Source organism: Lynx canadensis, chromosome D3 (genome assembly GCF_007474595.2).
Source record: "Lynx canadensis isolate LIC74 chromosome D3, mLynCan4.pri.v2, whole genome shotgun sequence".
In the NCBI taxonomy this organism is placed as follows: Eukaryota; Metazoa; Chordata; class Mammalia; order Carnivora; family Felidae; genus Lynx; species Lynx canadensis.
In genome coordinates, this window is record NC_044314.2 from 70587505 (window position 1) to 70609364 (window position 21860).

Here is a 21860-nt window from a genome sequence, read left to right on the forward strand (position 1 = left end):
CCTATTACTGAGAGTGTCCCTGGCTGAGAGGTCCCTTTTTTGACAGGGTTCGCTGGCTGGAAAAATTCCGCAGTAGCGTGAAGCTCCCACAAGTTTGGTGGCATTGACAAAGGAATGTGTGTGCCAGTAATCACAGGAGCATCTTGGACACGCACATGGACCTGGCAGTGCCTCCTCTTTTCTGTGGCCCCAGAGGGGGTCTCGGACATCTTGCAGCCCCTTCCAGGCACTCTGCAGGACAGAAGCCGCTGCCTGGCACTTCTCCTTCGTCAAGAGATGCATGCCCTTCAAAGTGCCCTTTGTGGGGGTGCCTGGGTGACTGAGTCGGTTGAGTGTCCGACTCCTGATTTCGGCTCAGGTCATGATCCCAAGGTCATGGGATCGAGTCCCTCATCAGGCTCCATGCTGTTTAAGATTTTCTCTCTCTCCCCTTCTGCCCCTGCCCCCTCTCTCTCTTTCAACCTGAGAGAGCTCACTCTCTCTCTCTCTCTCTCAACCTGATAGATAGATAGATAGATAGATAGATAGATAGATAAAATGAAGTGCCCTTTGGGGAGACGGTTTTTTATCCCAGCCATTTAACCAGGATTTGATGGGTCTGGGATCCTCTCATGAGATGGCCCCTTGGAAGTGACCAGTCATCCAGGGGATGAAGTCACTGATCTAGTTGTGTCAAAACAAGGGCTAACCCCAGAGGTGCAAAGCTGCATTTTGGGAGGTCAGACAGATGGCATAAAGTAGGTGGCCCAAAATGGCACATGGAAGGGAGGGAGGCAGCTCCCCAAGGGGGCAAAGTTGGCACTATGACGATGTCTTTGGAGGAAGTGGTGCATGCTTGGGGGACCACATGAAGCAAGGGACGGTGGATGCCAGGGCAGGGCCAGACATCTCATGGTCACACCCACATAGTGAACGTGCAGATGTCCTTACACAGAGAAACTGAGGCTGGAGAGGGGCAGGACTTGCCCAAGCTAACTTGGACAAAGGCAGCAGAGGCAAGGTTTGAACCTGGCTCTCACTACTTGCCCCCTCGCAGGTATTGGCATACCCTCCCCCATCCTGACTTAGGCCCAGGACCCGGTGCTGGCCCAGCCCTGGTGAGTCCAGGAGAGACAGTCCCTGGGAATCAGAGTTAGGGGCTGGCAGATCCTTCCTGCTGGAATGTTTCTAGCAGAGATCCTGTTTTTGGGTCTGGACAAGCCACAGCAGGATCCTGAGAAGCAGGCCCCTGGTGCACTGCCAAGCTGGGCAGGGGGCTCCCCAGCCCAGGACTGCCTGCCACATGTCAATCCAGGAAGAAGAGGGAGTTGAGACTGTCCTGAGGTTCTGGAGGGGTCCCCTCTGATGACAGCTGTGGTTCCTCCCCATAAACACACACACCCATCACACCTGCACACACACATATCACACACATGCATCACAAGCATCATCATACACATACACATTCATCCATCGTGCACACACACACACACACACACACTTGCATACACCTCTGAGGGATTCACAGCCCTCTCCCCAGAAGTTTATCCACGTACTTCAGATACTCTAAGCCAATCCTTACCTTGTTACAGATGAGGAAACTGAGGTCCAGACCAATATGCTGTCTGCTCTCTTCCCTAATTGTGCTTAAGAGGTAATCCCTTCCTTGGGTGGCTCAGCCCATCAAGCATCGGACTTAGGATTTTGGCTCAGGTCATGATCTCACGGTACCTGGGATTGGGCCCTGTATCACGCTCCCTGTGCAAACAAGTGTGGAGCCTGCTTGGGATTCTCTCTCTCTCTGCCTCTCCCTGCTTGCACGTCCTCTCTCTCAAAATAAACGAATAAACATTTAAAAAAAGGGGGGGGGAGCTGACCCCTCTGAAGTCAGAAGATATGGGTTCAAATCCTGGCTCTTCCAACCACTGACAGCCCCTCTCTGTGCCTCAGTTTCTTGATCTGTAAGATGACAGTAAAAGAAGACACTGATCTTATGACCAGCTCAGGTCTTCTCCTTGCAGGAGCGGCTACAAGGACCTGGGCCTCAGGTTTCTTCTCTGTATAATAGGAATAATCATGCCCACCTTGCCCAGAGTGGTTGGAGGAATAAACAGAGACAGGATGTGAAGTGGAGGCCAGGTGCCCTGCACACAGTGGTGCTCACTGCTCAGGAAGCCTTTGTTGCATGGATGGATGGATCCCGCGTGCCTTGGGAACTAGATCTCTCACAAATGTTGGGAAGGGATGAGGGCCCTGGCATCGCTAGTCCAGGCGTGGCGGCTCTGGTTGGGTCCGGGCTGCGTCTGAGATGGTGGCCCCGGGCCACAGGTCCCGGGTCTGCAGCACGTGAGAGTGCACCTCCGAACTGGCAGCCTGGTCCCAAAAGGGCCACGCGGCGAAAGGCGCCAGGCTCAGGTGGGCACCTGGCGGGCCTCCCGGCGGGGGCGCCCGACCCCCCGGGGCGAAGGAAGGAGTGGGCAACAAGGATGAAGAAGGCGTGGGGGGAGGTGAGGTGAAGAGAAGAGGGGAAGGGAGAGGAAGGGAAAGAGATGAAAAGAACAAGAGAAAGAAGAGACGAAAGAACGAAGGTAGATGAGATGGGAAAAGGTGAGAAGAGAGTGAGGGGAGGCGGAGGGAGGCGCAGAGGGGAGGGACGGAAGGCTGGGGACAGGGCGAAGGCGAGGGGCCGAGTCGGAGGGACGCGGGACGCAGAATGGGCGGAAAGCGGGCTGGGCGATGCTGCCGCGGGCTCATGCTCCGGGAGGCAGCGCCGCGTGGAAACGTCGGGGGAGCCCAGTTCTCCGGACGCAGGTAAGGGCTGCCTCCCACCACCTCTGTGCCCTGCCAGCCCTGGGGCCAGGACTCCAGGCACCCCCCCTTCCCTCCCCCCAACCTCCGTACAAGCCAGGGATTGGGGAGGGGACCTGGTCCCCCACCTCAGTGCCGGCCGGGATGGGAGTAAGGGACCTGGGCAGCCCAGCTATCTGGCCCAAGCTCCCGGCAGTACGGGGGTCTCCTACTGCAAGTGTCCTGAGCCGGCGTTCCCCTACAGCCTCCTCCACCCCTCCACCACCGCTTCACCTCCAGAGCCCCAAAGGAGGGGGAAGGGGAACAGCCAGGGAGAAGCCCGCCTCTCAGGACTTCCGTGGCCCTAGCTCAAGGGACCCCCTCCCTGCACACAGGAAAAGCCCAGCACATCCCCTAGCTGACCCCCCTTCGGGAACCTCCACCCTTTCCCCTCTGCTCTTGGCTTTTTTTAGTACCCCGGCTATTTATTTCCCTCGGAGGGAGAAGACAGGGGTGGAATTTCACAGTCCGTGGGTCAGTGGTCACCCCCAGGGACCTGGCATTTTGAACAGAGATGGGAGAGAGTATTCTGTGTTCCTGCTGCTGTTTCTGGAGCTGGGAACATTCTCTCTGTTGGTGTTTGTGGAGCATCTCCCCAGTGGGGAGTTGAGCCCCTTTATTTGCCGTGTGGTCATTAATCCTTCAAATGAGGGATTTGAATGAGGTAGGAAGCACTATCCCCATTTAGCAGATGAGCAAACTGAGGTCCCAGAGAATTAACATAATGTTCTAGGCTCTTGGGCCATTAGTAGAAGTGCTGGGATTTGAATCTGTCTTTCTGGCTTTGATAAGTGTTTGAACCTGTCCTGGCCCCTGTCCCGGCTGCAGCCCCCACCCCTGCTGGGGTCCTCTCTCTCAAGGGCCAGCCCTTGTCTGAGGCAGACAATACAGAGTAGCCAGGCCTCTTCAGGCCTTTTCATCCCATTCAAAGGCCTTCCCCGGCCCCCACCCCCTAGGGCCTCAATTCTTTAATTCTTTTCAGAGATTCCCTTTCTCAGTGGTCAGGGGCCAGCATGCCCCTGCTGGGCTAGCAAGAGCAGGTGACATGGCTGGGGCTGGAGGGCGGAGGTGGTCAAGGCATCATAGGCCAGAATAGCGGTTATCTGAGACAGGGACAGGCAGGTGGCAGATATCACAGCCGCCACCACCTAGTACATGCTGAACACAGCTGACTTGGGTTGGGCATTTTACCCGCAGCTACCACCTCCAGAATCTTCTTCCCAACTGCCATGGAAGGCATGCATTTTGATGGTTCCCATTCCATAGAGGAGGAAGCTGCGGCTCTAAGGGAGGATAACACCTACCCAGGGCATGAATGTGAACCCCCAGGATCCTAGGTGCTAAGGTGACCAAGACCCTAAACTCGAATTCCCAGTGTCAGGCTCAGGATGATGGTTGAGGGGACTGAAGGTCCAGACTGCCCTCCGGCCAGTCCAGGGCAGGGCCTTCCAGCCTGGGCTTCTCACCTCCTCACGGCTTCCTGCGTGGGAGCAGGATAGTGGCTCTGGGCAGATATCTGTTGTCACTGGGGACTGTCACCCCATCTGTTCTCAGAAGGCTCCCAGTGGCCTGAGCATCACAAAAGCCCTGTGGGCGGTGCTGTTGCTCCCATTTTACAGATAAGACTGGGGCCCAAAGAGGAAAAGTGGCACCTGGATCCAGGCCAGCCAGTTTCCCAATCCAGTGACCTTTGTGTTGTAGCAGTGGTCAGCTGTGGGTCTGGGAAAGGTGTGCAGCTCATGGTTAGGAGGTGGGGGCTCTGGCCCTGGCTCTGGCACTCACTCAGTGTGTGACCTCAGGCAGGTCACTTCATAGCTCCGGGTCTCTGTTTCCTCAATGTTTCCCTCTTTCCTCCCCTTGTCCCCTGCCTGTTCTGAGGGTGGATGGTCCCCCATAAGAAGAATGAACAGTGGTTCCTCCTATCACTGACATTAGGTGGAGGAAGGTACCCCTAACTCGAGGAATCTGTGGTCCTCGGCTTCCAGGACCTCCCCTTGTGGCCACGTCCCAGCATTGTTGGAGACAGCATGGGGACGTCACACCCCATCAGCGCTCCCTCCACCCCCAGCCCAGCACCCCAGGCGCCCCTTGGCAGCCAAAGGATCAGAGGCAGAAAAGAGGCTTTGTGCTTGGGGAGGGGGAGGCCCGGGAAGGCATCCAAGGGGCCGCCCCAGCCCCAGGAATGTGGCAAGACTTTGAGACCCCTGGAACCAGGGTGCCCGGGGGCTGTGCAGAGCTGCCTTGGCTCACCCCTGCCCCTGTCTACCCCCGCCCATCCCTGCTGGGGCTGCTTCCTGGCCCCCATGAGATCCCTTCCCACCTGAATCCTTATTTCCTTTAACAACCCATCTCAGCACTATGGCTCTAGAGTAGAAGCCATCACCGCGGCCTGACCTAGGCCGCTTCCCTCTGCAAGATGGGCTTCCTTTGGGCAAATCCTAGAATCGAGAGGAGTGGAGAATTTTTCTCCCCAGCCCCTCCCTGGGGAGCTCAAATCCCAGCTCTCTGCCCACATGGGTGACCTGGCCAGGTGACTTCTCTCAGAACCTCAGTGTCCCCCCCTTTAAAATGAAGAGCCTGAGGCGCCTGGGTGGCTCGGTCGGTGAAGCGTCCGACTCTGGATTTTGGCTCAGGTCATGATCCCAGAGTCCTGAGATTGAGCTCAACCAGGAGCTCCATGCTCAGCGTGGAGCCTGCTTAGGATTCTCTTTCTCTCTCTCTCTCACTCTGCCCCTCTCCCCTGCTCACATGCGCATGCTCTCTCTCAAAAACTAAATAAAATAAAATAGTAAAATAAATAAAATAAAAATAAAATAAAATAAAATAAAATAAAATATAAAATAAAATGCAGAGCCTGGCAATTCCTATCCCAAAGTCAAAGGAAGGACCTGTGGAAGGTACTGTGCTGGTGTCTCTCAGCGAAGCCACTCTACCACAGCAGTGGGGTGTGGAGCCAGTGTCACAGTTCAAGAACAATAGCTATTAGCACTGTGCTTTACAGTTTGTGTGAGAGGAGATTCTGCTGTCCCCATTTGCAGATGGACAAAGTGAGGCGCAGAGAGGGTCAGGGTCCAAGGTCACTGAGTTAGGAAGCAGCAGGGCCAGGACTGGAACTTCTCCAGAGCGGGGCTCTGGCTCTGATCACCCTGCCCCCACCATGTACATCTCCTTTCTTTCCTCTCCTTTTCATAACGGCCCTTGGCCCCTGGCCCGCTTGGCTGCCTCCTGCAATTAGCCCTATCACTGTTCCGGATCGCAGCCCTGGGCCCTGCAGAGACAAAGTCCCCTGGGCCCACATGGCAGGGGGTGGAGGGCAAGTGGGGGGGCCCTGGTAGGGGTAGCTGGTGCCACACCGAGCTGGTCTGGCCTGTTTTCTCTCCTCCAGCAGCCTCTGGGGGCCCAGGAAGTGCTGAGTGGGAGCAGTGGCAAGCCTGGAAGAGAAGGACTGCCCCCTCCCAGCTCCTGCCCTCGCCCCGTCCCACAGGCTCAGCCTCACTGGGTTCTTGGGCAACTTATCACTGACCCGCATCTCAGAAAAGAACCCCCCCCCCCCTGCCCAGGGGTGCCTGGGTGGCTCAGTCGGTTAAGTGGCCGACTTTGGCTCCGGTCATGATCTCGCAGTCCGTGAGTTCGAGCCCCGCGTCGGACTCTGTGCTTGGAGCCTGTTTCAGATTCTGTGTCTCCCTCTCTCTGACCCTCCCCTGTTCATGCTTTGTCTCTCCCTGTCTCAAAAATAAATAAAATGTTAAAAAAATTAAAAAAAAAAAAAAAAAAGAAAACCCCCAGGGACAGTGGGATGTAGGCAGGCTTCCAAGTACAGCGCCTATCTCTGGGAACCTGGGTCCTGGCTCCTCTGCCCAGGGCCATTGCCTGTTCTTGGTCATTCAGTCATTCAGCAAACCTCCCTGGGCACCCTCAGGCTGAGCCCCATTCTAGTGTGGCCCCTGCCAGTGCCTTCCCTCAGCATCTGCAAGGAAGGGAAAAGCTCAAGGCTGCCTTGAGTGGCTGAAGGTGACCCCTGGAGGTGCCTCACCTCTCCTGGGATCTTAGGACTGAGACCTAAAGGACAAATAGGAGTTTGCTGGAGCAGGGGGGAGTGGGTGCTTTCCAGGCAGAGGGAATTCAAATGCAAGGACAGGGCTGGCAGGGCTCACAGGGCGATGGGGAGCCTTGGTGGCTGTGGACTCACAGCAGGCAGTGGCAACCTTAGGTCTGTGCTTTAGAAGGAGGTCCTGCTGCCCCTGGAAAGTAGACAGAGGGGCCAGGCCAGGACTCTTCAGAGGAACTTGGGTTTATCCTGGGAGCAGTGGGGCTGGGGTTGTCAAGGCCGGGGGGGGGGGGGGGGGGGGGGGGGGGTGGGCGTGGTTATTGGTGACTCCCCGCCCCATCCCAGGGGAGTGGCCAGGGGCTGACCTTGAACCCCACATGGCCTAAGTATCCCCTCCTGTTTAGTCAGCCATCAGCTCCACATCTTTTAAGCAGGGGATTCAAGCAAACTCCAGCTCGTGGGAAATAAACCAGGGACCCACATGGGGGCAATTTTAATTAAGGAAGAAGAAAATCGTTTTCTTTCACTGCCCCCTGGTATAAAGAAAGAGGGGCAGGTCAAGCAATTGTGGGCAGTCACAGGCCCACCTCCCCCAGCCCGGTCCAGGGCCTGGGCATAGAGGGAGGCGTGTGTGCACAGGGCCATTTGCCTGACAGGATGATCATTCTGTGGCTGTGTGTCCTATTGGATTTGCCTAGGTCTGACTGTGTGCTTGAACGTGTGTGTGTGTGTGCTTATGTGGGTCTGTGTGTGTGCACATGGGTACACGTGTGTCCAGGAGTTGTAGGCACTCATAAATACGTGCGTGTGTGTCCGTGTGTGTGTGTGTCTGTGTGTGTGCTCACTGCATTGATGGATGTGCATGCCTTTGCGTGTGTGTATACAACCATACACTGGGACGGAGTCTTCATTCCTGGCGCAGGGGCCCCTCCAGTATCTGGAGCTTCTGACTGTCCTCTGCCCAGGTTGCTCCCTCCCTCCCTCCCTCCTTCCTTCAATCCCAGAGCCCTAGGGCCAGCCTGAGGAACATCACACAGGCTGCAGGGAACCCCCAGCACCCCTCAGGAAGTGCCTTCCAAAACTTGCACCCCAAGTTTTATGCATTTTTCTGGATAGGAACCACAACTGACATCACTTTCTCAAAGGGGCTTATGCCCCCCCACACACCAAACAAAACTCAAACAGCTCTAGGGACCCAGAGGATCTAAAGAGTGGGGCCTTTTTGAAGAAATGTATTTTTTTTTTTAACTTCTAAAATCACCCACCTGCTCATTGGGAGAAAATTTCCAGCCTGAGGTTAAGAGTGCCAACTCTAGGGTCAGATGGACCTGAATCCCAACCTTTACTGTGTTGTTCATCTTGGGTGCCTGGGGCTCATCCCAGACCTGAGAGCCTCAGTCTTCCCATCTGTAAAGTGGCACTCATAATTGGTATGTGAAAGGCTTTGGACCCAAGCTCCTGGTGTGCAGCACGCATGATCATTGAAGGCTGCTGTTAGTGCAGGAGACAGAGCAGATGGAAAGCTCCTCCCTGCCCCCATGGGTGGCAATTTGATGTGAGCGTGTGATTTTTCCTAACTTTGCACACATAGCTATATATGTGCATATACATATAAATAGTCTTTGAGCTTTCTCTTTTTTAAATTTCTTTAAGTTTATCTATTTTGAAAGAGAGCATGAGCTTGAGCCCGGGAGAGGCAGAGAGAAAGGCAGAGAGAGAATCCCAAGCAGGCTCCCCCACTGTCAGCACAGAGCCCAATGTGGGGCTCGAACCCATAAACAGTGAGATCATGACCTGAGCGGAAATCAAGAGTTGGACAGTTAACCAACTGAGCCACCCAGGCACCCCTGAGCTTTTTTTTTTTTTTCATGTAATGTTTATTTATTTTTGAGAGAGAGAGACAGAGGGTGAGCAGGGGAGGAGCAGAGAGAGAGGGAGACACAGAACCCGCAGGCTGAGATGTCAGCACGGAGCCTGACACACTGTGAGATCATGACCTGAGCCAAAGTCAGACACTTAACCACTTAACTGACGGAGCCACCCAGGGCCCCCCACCCCCACCCTGAGCTTTCTTATTTTAATAGAAATCCAATCCTTCTCTATCCGTTGGTCTGCACTTGCATTTCTCAATTAGCCAGACATGGTGGTCTACACATGGAGAACTTGGGCTCTATCTCGCATCTGGTTTTCCACGTCCAGTGGTCCTGTAGCTGTTTAGGCTGTTCCCAGTGTCGCGTGGTTCCCAGCAGTGCTGCCACAAGCCCCTGTCACCTCTTCCATGTGGTGTCTGGCCAAGGGCTATGGTGAGCCTCTGCCAGGTCATCCCTTCTCCCCACTTTGCCTTTGGCTAAGGCTGTTTCTTCCTCCTGGACTTATCCCAGGGTGACAAAAGGGTGAAGGGACTTCCCCAGCGTCCCACAGTGAGTTAGTCGGCAGGTCCCCGCCAAGGACATTCTCTGATGGGTGACCAGGGTCGGGGGTGGGACGGCAGCTGGGAGACTGGATGTCGGTGGTGGCAGACATCTCTGTGATGGCTGAGACATTCCAGCGGCTCAGCAGCCCTCAGCCCTGCACAGGGTCACAGGCCCTGCATTTTTTGCCGGGATTGGGAAAGGAGGGACTGTTTCAGGTGACCCTTTTCAGCCAGAGCCTGTCACCCCACCAGACTTTCCTTTGTGCTCTTGAGCCTGGGGTCAGCAGGTTCCCAGGCTGGGGCCTTCACAGAACCATGGACCGTGGCTCAGGAGATGGGGAGGAGACAGGAGCTGAGATCTCTGGGATGAAGTCAGGGGCCAGGCTGGGCCATCCACATTCCTGGGTGCAAATCCGACTCTACCATGCACCAGCTCTGGTACGTGAGCAGTTGTCCTCCCCTCCCCAAGCCTCAGTTTACACCTTTGTAAAATGTAGGGAGGTGCCTTCCTGACTTACTAGGAAGATAATGTAAATACCCTTAGCATACAGTGGGTGCTCAATAAATGCAATGCAATTATGTTTTTTGTTTTGTTTTTTGTTTTTTTAGAGAGAGAACACACGAGCAGGGGAGAGAGGGACAGAGGGAGAGACAGAGAGAATCCTCCCTGCTGAGTGTGGAGCCCAATGTAGGGCTCGATCCCACAACCTTGGGATCATGACCTGAGCTGAAATCAAGAGCCAGCTGCTGAAATGACTGAGCTACCCAGGCGCCCCGCAAAGCAATATGATTATTAATGGGCACTTGGAGAATCCAGTCCCCCATGCTTGGGACATCTGGCTATCACACAGAGGGGACACAAGGATAAGTGAGACAGGGCCTCTCTTCTGTCATGCCAGGGGAGGGAGAGGGCAGACATGAATCCTCAGCCTAACTCAGCGAGACAGGTATACAAAGTGCTTCAGGGAATCCCTGGCAGGGAATCATCAATTCTGTTCAGGTTGGGGTGGAGGTGGAAAAGGACTCGGGGAGAGGTGACAGCACAGTAGGGCTTTGAAGGTCGGAGGTGCCAAGTGGAGAAGTGGGGGCAGGGTGGGCCCAGCGTGTGGCAGTGGGCCCAGGCAGTGGGCCCAGCGTGAGTGTGTGTGAAGGCCTGGAGGTGAGGGTTCACAGCAGATGTGAGCACAGGAGATCTGGAGGGCTCCGAGTGAGGATGAGCACGGGAAGAACATGGCCAGGTTTCCATTTTATGACACTCTCCCTAGGGAGCAACTGAGGGGCAAGACGGGGGCTGCTGCTGTTGTCCAGGTGGGAGGCAGGAGGCCCTGGTGACCCGGATGGAGAGAAGTAATATCAAAGGAGAGCGCAGGCAAGGATGCCTTGCTCCTGTCTTGTCCCCCGCAGCTCAGTCCCCACGACCTTCCGAGAGCCCCCAGCACAGCTGCCCCTCCAGAGCTATAGGAGTCACTCCTCAGCCACAGTAGCCCAGAGACTCCTGACTGGGGCCCAAAGGACTCAGAGCTCGGGGGTCTCTCTCCCTAGAGACTCAGGGCTCCTGGAGAGAACCTGGACCTCCTCACTCATCCTCCCCGGGGTCCTGGGCAGAGGCTGCGCATGGCACCTGAGCTTCCTCACTGTGGGTCTGTTTCAGGAACTGGTGCTCCTATGTGGTGACCCGTACCATCTCATGCCACGTGCAAAATGGCACCTACCTTCAGCGAGTGCTGCAGAATTGCCCCTGGCCCATGAGCTGCCCAGGGAACAGGTAAGTGAGACCATGATGGAACAGGGGCTGGTGGCATGCTAGGTGGAGGCCAGCAGAAGCAAAGGCCTGGTTGTGACACTGCATCGAGAGTGCAGGGAAATGCAGGGGCCCTGAGGGTGGGCGGAGCAAAGGGAATATTGGCCCCATCCCCATCCTCAGCACCTCCCCTTAGGCTCCTGGGGCACTTGGAGGGCCTCCTGGTGGAAGGATTCCACCATTTACCCACATGCATTCACTTGGTGAGGCTTCACTGCTCGGCGGGACAGGCCAACCCAGCTTGCAGGGACTTCTTGTCCACTTAGTATCTAGATCCCCCCACCCGGGGAGTTACAAGGGATTGGAAGGGCTGAATCCCTGTATAGAGGAGGAGAGAGGCTCCAGAGGGGCTCAGAGGTAGCAGAGGACCCTGGAGCTTGTCCCCACGGACATCCAGGTCGGTGGGAAAGGTGGCAGAAAACTCTGTCTGAGTTCGGCCCCCTGGACATTCTTTCAGCTACAGAACCGTGGTGAGACCCACATACAAGGTGATGTACAAGACAGTGACCGCGCGTGAGTGGAGGTGCTGCCCCGGGCACTCAGGGGTGAACTGCGAGGAAGGTAGGACTACCCCGAGGTACAGGCCAGGTGCCTTCCCTCGGGCGCGTGGGTGGGAGTAGTCAACCCTTGCTAAGTCGGTAGATGCTACAGTGGCCAGCAATGGGCACACCCGGGCCCACTAGTGAGGCGTGGCTGGTATGCACACAGTCAGGGCCTGCTGTCCCATGGGTGTTGACCGCCTAACTCTCAGGACCCCTGAAGGAATTTCATACATGCTGCATAGCTCATGTCTTGAGGCACACCATCCCAAGCCTTTCCTCCAAACTTGGGGAGAACCCGTGTGGACATTTCCATTGGATATGGTAACAGCACACGGGAACAAAGCACCCCTTAAGTCTGTGAATTGGCCCGGTTGGGATGGTTGTATCCATCTTGTGGGTGAAGAAACTGAGACTCAGGAAAGTGATGGGTATACAGCTCCTGAGTGGCGGTCAGGATTTGAAGGCTGGTCTGCCTGGCCTCTCCCAGGGCCTTAGAGATGGGCCACCACATGTGGAGTATGTCGCAGGCAGAGGGAGCCCTTTCACCCCACCCCCCTTCTCTGCATGCAACACGGGTGGCTCAGGGCCCAGCACCCAGCAGTGGTACAGAGGACACAGCCCAGGCCTCCCTGCACCCTGGACACATGGTTACCTGGAGAGCCCTCTCTCAAGGGCACCTGCCTCTCTGCTAAGCAGTCTGGGTGGCTCCCACCCTCACTACCTATCTGAACTCAGCGAGAGAAGCTGTCAGAAACAGCCCAAGAAGCACACCTGTAGGCACATCAGTGGAAAGAGGCATTCAGGGCCCCCAGAGCAGCACGTTAATGTGAGCATCAGTCACAAGACATACTCTGATTCCAGAAACACGAACGTGTGAGACATGGCCTCTGAATCAAGAGAGCGTGATGCTAACAGAAGTCACCATTCATAGGTGCTTCTTGAAAGATTTACATGCTTCGCCTCCCTGGGACCCCACAAGAGTCCTGCTTCATAGGATGGGCAACAGAGGCCCAGAGAGGTGGAGTCACATGCCCAGAGTCACACAGGGTGGGGGGTAGAGCTCACGACAGAGTGGGGCAGGGAGGGGCCTGGCAGATTTCCCTGTGGGGTTGGGGAGTCTCCAATTCTGGTAGGGGTGGCCAGAGGGAGTGGGGGAGCTGCCTGATGCCCAGCAGGGGTCCTGTACAGAGAGGCAGCTGCCGTGCCGGTGTGGGAGGGCAGACATCAAGGGGAACCAGGAATGGGACCCTCCCCTCCCTGGTGGGAGGAAGAGGGGCCCAGGGGGCAGGAGGAGAGCCAACAAGGAGGGACTGCTGCCAAAGAGGACACAGAGTAGCTGGTCGGGGGGAAGTAAGTCCCCAGAGTGTGGGGGCCACCTGGGCCTAGCGGGCCTGAGCCAGGCAGGGCCTGCCCAGACAAAGGCCACTCTGTCAGTGGCTTCCCTCCCAAGGGCAGACCTTCCCAGGTCTGTGGGGCCATCATGGAGCCAGTGAGGGCGGAGGACAGGTGGGGGCAGCTCCCATGCCCTTGAGTCCCACAGCTGGAGGCTGTGTGTCCAGAAACCAGGATCAAGGCTAAGGTCTCTGCCAATGGCAAGGTTGGCGTGCAAGACGGGGGCTGGGCTAGGCCAACCCTGACATCTGCCATCTCCTCTTTCAGGGCCTCCAGGTCCCAGCCTGGGATGGACGTCTCCAGGGCTTCATGGGCCAGGCCAGATCTGCCACACACCAGCTGTGTGGCCTTGGGCCAGGGACTCCCCATACATTGTGCAAGTCATTGTGCAAGGGCACCGGGCAGAGGGGGCGGGGTGGGGACTGCAGTGCAGGTGGCCCGTATCTTGTGCCCATTCAAAGGGAGGAATACCTTCTCTAAAGAGCACCAAGCTGCTGTGTGCTCTTGCAGAGCCTGGGCTCTCCCACACTAAACTTCCGTGTTCTCACTTGTGAAATGGGCAGGGTACTAGAGTCTGCTTCCCAGGGATGTTTCAAGGATGAAATGAAGCCGTAAAGACCCTGCAGTGGCACGGCAGCCTGTGGTGGGCACTATGTGATAACCAGAGACAGGAAGGGCCTCTCTCCTACACACACACAGGCAGAGCAGACTAAAGAGATGCCCAGGCCTGGATGTTCTGGAACACTGCTCTTCTGGGGTCCTGGGAATGAGGGTGGGGAAGCATGAGGACATTGCGAGCCCAACCCAGGCCGTGCCCTTCCTCTGACAGCTTGGTTGAGGCTGAGCCCCACCCCCGCAGCAGTTTCCCTGGCTGGTAACTGCCCTCATAGTCTGCCCAGCCCTGTGATATGGCCCTGGGGCCACAGAGCAGTGTCACCAGAGCAGTGTGGGGTGACATGAAGGAGGAGAGGGAGCACCCATCATTCCAGAATTCAGATCTAGATCAGCTGTGCTCTGCTGTGTGATCTGGGGCAGGTCACCCTCCCTCTCTGAATCTTGTCTCTATCTGGAAGTCACCTGGGATTGAAAAGTGCCCACCTTGTACTTTATTATGAGCATCTGAGACTCATGCCTCAAACACAGTGGATATTCATAAATTTATATCTTCCTCTCCCCCTTGGCCCCTGTGCTGGGGATTCTGCGATGGCTGTCTGGGACTGTCCTGCCTCCCACCTCTGAGATTAGTTTCTCAGTCAGCTGCTCAGCAAACAGGCCTCGAGTCTGCAGGTTCTTCGTTCACTCATAGCTCTTAGCCCTGGCTTTCTCATCTTCAGAATGGCAATGTTCACTGTGTGATGATGAGTGAGGATGTTCCCTGATGTTCATGACAACCTATGAGGAAAAGACTGGAATAGGCCCCGTTTTACAGATGGGGTAACTGAGGCTCAGAAGGGTATTCACCTGGACCTGGAGTCACTCAGCACGGGACCTGTCTGATCAAGCCTCTACTAATGCCTCTTGGCCTTGGGAGGTGGGACTAGATGGAGGAAGGGAGCCTGGCTGAGTCTCACCTGGCTGCCCACTCCCACTGGAAAACGTTGAGGAAGGGCCAAGGCCGGATGCACTGTGTCTGCTGGTCCTGAGCCCCTGGTGGGCTCTGCTGAGGGCAGGGCTGCTGTGACCTCCGTGTTATTCTGCCTCTGGGAGGAGGGAGTCCTTGCGGACAGATTGTTCACCCATCAGCCCCATTGTTCAGGCGATGTAAGTGAGGCTCAGAGAGGGTGTAGATCTCATCCAGGGTCACACAGCAAATAAGCTTTATAGCTGGGATTCTCAGAGCTAGGGCTCTGACCTGGGGTCTGCAGCTTCCCCCTGGCTCAGACCCTCCCGTAATAATAACGATGAGGGGAAGGAAAGCGTCCGCTGTCTTCCATGCTGGGTACCATGACTCACACCCACCGGTGTCATGCTACCTATCATGCCATGATGCAGAAGGTCCAGGTATGGAAATTGAGGCTGGGAGAGGGAAATGCCTTGCTCAAGGTCACATCCCGATTCAAAGTCCATCAGTATGACCTGGGGCCAGGATTTTTCCTCTGCAGCAGCATCAGCTGAGGATTTCCAGTAGGGGAGTATTCAGACAGTTGGGGCACCATGAGACTGGTGGAAGCCAATCTCAGCCCCAATTGCTCCCTGATAGAAAAATCGAGAAGCTCCCTCACCCTCCTCTCCCGTGGGATCCCCTGCAGCTAGGTGACCTCTGTTTGCCCCTCACTGTTCCACTGTCCTTAGCACACATGTCCCTTCCCCATCTGTGGACTCCCACAGCCCTTCTATGATGGGCTACCAGAGAGGGAAGAAGTTTGCCCCAGGTCACACAGCAAAAAAGCTTAAGAACAGACCAGAGGTTCTCGCCCAGGTGTTGCCTGGGCCCTGGGCTTCTCCACCATCCAGGGCCAGGCCCTTCCTGCACCTATCTTTCCAGACCTAACTAGATGCCAGTTACAGTGCAAAGTTTGTGCTTTACTCTGAAGATTCAGGATCCTGTGGGCTCCGTGCTGCCCGAGTCTGCCACCGTCTACTCCACTCCTGTCTGGAAGGTCCAGCAGCCCCTGTCTTCTGACTCCCTGCCTGTCCGCCCTTCACCCCTAGCTGGGTGGCTCCCCTCTCCACTTTCCTGACCACCCCAGTGATGTGCTCCAGCCTTGCCCTCACTCCATCTTACCCCTGGCCTACACTGGCCTTCTCTCCCACCCCACAGCCTGGGCAGCAGCTGTCCCCTCTGCCTGTGACCCTCCTGGAGCTGCCACCTGGCTACGGTGGCCCCCGCCTTGCCATCACTACTCATGTCTCTCCAGTGCCTGACGTACAGTGGGTACATGGGAAATGAATGGGAATCTCCTTTTACCCTGAAGAGAGGGCCAGGCTGGACACAGACTGAGGCTTCCCAGAAGCCAGCTGGAGGGTTCTTGGAGCTCCTGGCCCCATCCCTGACCCCATCTTTGGTTCAGGCCAACAGCAGCAAATATTTACATTTGCAAAGTAAATTCCCAGGACGACACCTGGACTGAGGCTGGGGAGACTGCATCTCTGTGGCTGTGGTCACTGGACCCAGCAGACCTGTGGGTGGCTCATGAATGAGGAAGCCCCTCTGCTGGCCCCTGTCCTGGAAGAGAAAGCCAGAGATGAAGCCCAGGGACACTCGCAGCTTCTCACACCCACATTCCCAGTGTAGGGTGGCGTTTGAATCCCCACATCCCTACCTCTCTGTGTGGGCAGGCGGCCTCTCCTTTCTGGGCCTCATGTTCTCATGAAGACCCAATGAGAAGGGGCTTCTTAGCTTAGCCCTAGTGGTGGGCAGGGGGAAGGGGAGCTGCTTATGGGGGCACAGGGCTTGAAACTGTACCTGATGCTGTCCTTGTGCAGATCAAGGCAGGGAGTGATGAGAATGTCATGGGGGGAGCTTTGGTGGGTACCCTGGTGTGTCTGGGAAGGCTTCCTGGAGGAGGTGATATAGGACTGGCAGCTGTGGGGAAGGGGGTAGGGAGGCAGTGTGTTTGGTACTGGCAGAGACCTCCCAGGTGGTGGGAAGTAGCCCACAGTCAGGTTTCCCAGAGTGAAGCTGGGGTTTGTGGTCCTGGAACCCAGCCTGGAGCCCCTGAGAGGGCAAGGTTAGGGCTGAGGGGTGGAACTTCAGGACAGACCACCAGGCTGGGGTCTGGGGGACTTTCAGCCCGTTGGGGTCTGCTCCAGAGGTCCTGGCCCAACACCAGTGGGAAGGATATGATACTTTTGGATGACAAGGGACCTTGTCCCAACCCTGGGCTTTTTTCCTACTGGGATTTGCTGTGCGAAAGGGCCATTTTACAACCTGATTTGCCCCTTAAAGTAGTTCTGTCCACTTACCAGAATTTGAAGTTTTAGGGATTGTTTTTGTGAATCCTGAAACCAAACCAATATTTTCTGGGTTTGTTTTTTTTTTTTTTAGCAGTTTTGTTATTTCTTTAACTATCTTCCTTCTTTCCTTCCTTCCTTGCTTCCATCTTTCTTTCTTTTAAAATTTTCACTTGCCATCACTTTGAACCAGTTACATCTATGCTGATGGTCAGATCATGTTTTCATTAGTTTTTCTAGTTCTCTCTGGCGTCCAGTGAAATGTACAAAAGCAAATTGGTTGAAAAAGAATTTCCAACCACAAGTGCATAGATTAGTAACTCAGGGAAGCCCTTGTGTGACGTTAGAACATTTATGCTCATTTTCAAGACGATTGTGTCTGCCGTCCACATTATTTTGCCTTTTGTTTTGTTTGTTTTACATTCATTTTGGGCCGGTGATTCATGCATTTGTTAACAGAAGGTCTGTTGAGGCCACTGAGGCCCTACTATGCAACAGGCACTTTTCCAGGCCATTCATGGGACAGACTAGGTCCCTGCCCTGGTGGGGCTCATGTTCCAGCCAGTGGGGTGGGTGACTGGCCGTGAACTGGGGAACTGACACAGTACATGTTAGAGGGTGGGAATGCCATGAAAAAAGGGGGAAACAGCAGGGTAAGTGAGGAGGCCGGGCCGGGCAGATGCTCTGCCAGACTTCATCCCAGAGAAAACCCAAACTTCCATGAGGTTGGAGAGACAGCAGCTTCCTTTGGTTGACTTCCTGAAAAGAGTAATAAAATGGCCTTTTACATCTTCACCTGGGAGCAAAGAGGATGAGGAAGGCTTGGCGAGCCCATTCTCCTCCAGAGCCAGCATTCCTACAGGTGCCAGGCCTCCCTGCCTCCACCCAGTGGGCTGACTCGAGGTGCCAGGTGGCCCAGAGGTCGAGCCCTGGAGTTAGGCTAACCTGAGTTCAAGTCCAGGCTCCAGCCGTCTTGGTTTCCCCCCAGAGAGATACTCATATTCACTCATCCATTCATCTGAGCACAGGGGACAGAGGAGCTCTGTGCCTCAGTTTCCCATCTGTAAAGTGGAGGTGGTACTAGCTACCCATTTATAGGGTTCCGTGAGGATAATGAGTTAAAAATGTGTATGTGAAGTGCTTACTAGAATGTGCCAGGCCCAGAGTAAGTGCTAGCTGTTAAGTGTTAGCTGTTACAACCTACCATGTGAGATTGAGCTGGGGTGTGTAGAACACTTAGCATTGGCCTTGGCTCACATGGCATTCCCCCCACCTTGCCCCGATCCCTGCCCCCGGTCCTGGGCTGCCAGCCCACCTTCCTCTGTCCTGGGCCAGATTTATTCCCTGCGATGGGGCAAGTCCCAGGTCCCCAGGGAGGGTGAGTGGGAGATGCAAGGCCAGTCTGAGCAGAGGCCCCATAGTGGAGCAGGGTCTGGCCGCCTCCCTGCTGGGGGCTGGCCAGAGACACCCGTCTGGTTTGAGTTCCCGGCGCCGCACTCCCTGCACCAACCCGCAGCCTGGCTCAGAGCTGCCAGGTCTGTGCCTTATTTGGGTCTTTTCTCCCCGCCCCCCCCAACCAGATGGCACTCTGTGGCCTTAAAAGGCAGGCCTGGGGGGCGGCGGGGGGGGGGGCGCAGAGAAGGGCAGTTGCTACTGCTGGCTCCAGAGCCCCTCCAGCTGTACCCCTGCCCCTGGCTCGGCCAGCCCATCCCTCTGGCTGTGGGGAAAACCAGGCCCCCAGAGCCAGACCAGCCAGGGTGGCCGCTCTTCATAGGGGTGGTGGCAGAGTAGAGCACAGCCCCCCTTGTCCTTCCCAGGCAGCCAGCCTCCCTCTGGTTTTCATTTAAAACCAGGGCGGGTTCCACTTCAGTGTCTTCTTACCAATTGGGGCAGAGAGAAGGGGGACAGCCATGTCCCAGCTGCCTGCTGTGTGCCAATGTGTGCCCAGGGGGCCCTTTGTGTGCCCAGGGGGCCCTGTGCCAGCCTGGGGGGCATAGTAGCCTTATGACTCCACTTTACAGATGGGAATATAGGCAGGTCCAGAGAGGACAAGTCATACAGGTCAGCAAGTAGCAGGGCTGGGACCCAACCTTGCATCTGTTACCTCTAAGCTCTTAACCCATGCAGCTTGCTGGGGTCATTGGCCCCTACCCACTGCCAGCCCGCTCCCCAGTCCCATCAAGTTGCAGTCTTGTTCCAGTTCATCCCAGCTCTTGCTGTGTGACCCAGGAAAACTGTCCCACCTCTCTGGGCCTCTGTCTCCCTCTTCACCAGGAGGGGTAGGGATCCTGGCTGGGGCCACAGTGGCACATGGGGAATAGTGCAGGCCAGCGTGCTCTCATCAGTATCATCCCTCAGTTTCAGGTTCTGCTGGCTTCTTGGAGCCTGGCTGGTCAGGCAACACCATGCGACGGATGGCACTTAGGCCCACAGCCTTCTCAGGTGGGTCCTGGGGCAGCTGCTTGGGGTCCCCCTGGTTTAGGAGAGGCCGGGTGGGGGCACAGGCAATGTGGTGATAATCCTAAAGCCAGCTGAGTCCAGCAATGGAGGGTCAAGGAGAGCGCCCACCCTTGCCCACCCCAGCCTGGAAAGAAAAGTGGGGGGTGGAGAGAAAGGGCCTAGAAGGAGTCTGACCTGGGCCCAGCACCCCAAGACCCATGACCCCCAAACTCTTTTTTGTGTGTGTGTGATCCCCAGACTCTTGCAGACGTGGGCCCAAGCCGCCAGTCCTCTTTTTATTTAAACTGTGCTTTTCTCCGCATCTGCAATGAGTGAGGCACTGTGCCAGGTGCTTTCCATTGTCAACCCATTTCAATCTCACAGCCCCAGGAAGGCATCATTGTCCCCATTCTAAAGAGGAGGAAGCTGAGGGTCAGAGAGGAGACGCGCCCTTCCCAAGGCCCCATAACCAGGAAGGGGCAGCTCTGGGACTCGACCCCAGACTTTGTGCTTGTCAAGAACTCACTGCACCCTTGCTCTGAACTCAGTGCCCTCAGATGTGAACTGGGGTGACACTCGTCGTAACACATGGGATCCTGGCATGGACTGGAGAGATGAGCCCTTAAAGCACTAGTCCCCGTGCACCGCAGCTGGCAGGTTCTGGAATGGGCCAGAGCTGCTATCGATAACTTAGGGGTTATCCCTGGGGAGGCCCGAGGAGCTGGACGGTGGTTGCGGAGGCAGAATCAGAGGGTAGCGCCTCTGAGCCAGCTCAGTCCAGGTTGTGATGTGTCAGTCCCCAAAGCTGGCAAGCCCAGGCCAGCCCTGCCCAAGGGGAAGCAACAGGATTTCCTGCCCTGGCTTCCAGGGAAGGGGTCATCTTGGATGTAAAGGTTGCAGGAGGTGGGTCCCTGATTCTGCTCTGAAGGATCTGGAGCCAAAGGAAACCCTCAGGACATGGCCTACCTTGAACAGGCTGTAGCCCCTTCTCCTGCATCGGGCTATCTCATGGTTTGGGGTCATCAGGTGTCCCATTGCCTCCATCCTGCCCCCAGGCGTTGAGGGGCTCCATGGGGAACCTGTGGCGCCTGGCCCCAGCCCCAGCCTCATCCCTCCCTGCAGGTTGCCTCAACTGCAGCAAAGTATCAGAGCTGACCGAGCGGCTGAAGGTGCTGGAAGCCAAGGTGGGTGAGCTGCTGCCCTTCCCCTGGCCTCCCCACCCCCTCCCTGCACCCCTACGCCCCATCCACTCATGATTCCCATTGCATCTCTGAGCTGAGCTTCAACACCCAAGAGCATGTGACCTCCCTACCAGGCACCCACCATCCTCCAGAACAAGCTGGCTTCCTCTCTGTGCCCTTCCCCAGGAAGCCTGCTCACAGTCAGATCGCCTGGCCTGCTCTTCCTCCGGGAGGCCTACGAAGCTCCCTGTGCACCCCCATCTCCATTCCAGCCAGATATTTGTAGACCCCACCCCCCCAGAGCCCGTGGCTGAGTCTCTTATTTGCCCTGTCGCCTTTGCCTTTTATTCCCCTCCACCACCATAATACTATCTTCCCAGTTTCCAAAGCAAAACATCTGCACATCCCAAATTATCTCAAGATACAAAGGTTTCAGCAATTAAAAAGCAAGACATTCTAAGTTTAGAAACATGAATAGCTCAGAACTGTGAAAAACCTACCAGAAAACCATCTGCAGCAGTCACCTATGCCCCGAGAGAGAGCAACGGTCAATATTTAAGCATCTTTTCTTCCAGATTTTCTTTTCTTTTTATTAAGTTTACTTATTTATTTTGAGAGAGAAAGAGAGAGAGCGTGCACAAGCATGAGGGGGCAGAGAGAGAGAATCCTAAGCAGGCTCTGCACTGTCAGCAGGGCTCAATCCCACGGACCATGAGATCATGACCTGAGCAGAAATCGAGAGTCAGACGCTTAACCAACTGAGCCACCCAGGAGCAAACCCCCCCCCCCCAGATTTTCTAAGCACACATAAAGACATACATGTTTTGTCTGCATATCCTTTCCTCCATCATTCTCTCCTTTGGGAATTTATCTTAAGGAGAGTAGATAGATGCAAAGGTGGTTACCAAAATGTTAATGATTAATAGGGAAGGGGCGCCTGGGTGGCTCAGTTGGTTAAGCATCTGACTTTGGCTCCGGTCATGATCTCATAGTTTGTGAATTCGAGCCCCCGCAGTGGGCTCTGTGCGGACAGCTCAGAACCTGGAGCCTGCTTCAGATTCTGTGTCTCCCTTTCTCTCTGCCCCTCCCCGACTTGCACTGTCTCTCAAAAAAATAAATAAATAAAAATTTAAAAAAAATAATAATTAATGGGAAAATTGAAAACCAGATGGCAGAGGGAGTGGTTGCATAATTAGCATAATACCAGACAGCCGTTCACAACACCTCCGTTTTGTAACATGAAAAGATGCCCCTGAGGTATCAAGGGGGAAAAGGACGTTTCTGAACAGCATGTGCTAGAACCCCCGCTAGGAAGTGTGGGAGC

The 21860-nt window shown here is 55.6% G+C and overlaps 1 protein-coding gene across 1 annotated transcript in view; it reads left to right on the plus strand.

Moving 5' to 3' along the window:
• Nucleotides 1-2692: 2692 nt before the first annotated feature.
• The window catches only part of EMID1 (EMI domain containing 1), a 47815-nt gene continuing 28647 nt past the window's right edge, over nucleotides 2693-21860 (plus strand). The window contains exons 1-5 of the mRNA XM_032595343.1: nucleotides 2693-2790; nucleotides 10939-11052; nucleotides 11546-11649; nucleotides 19275-19358; nucleotides 20478-20539. Coding sequence (XP_032451234.1) covers nucleotides 2693-2790; nucleotides 10939-11052; nucleotides 11546-11649; nucleotides 19275-19358; nucleotides 20478-20539 — 462 coding nt within the window. The remainder of the gene's footprint in view (nucleotides 2791-10938; nucleotides 11053-11545; nucleotides 11650-19274; nucleotides 19359-20477; nucleotides 20540-21860) is intronic.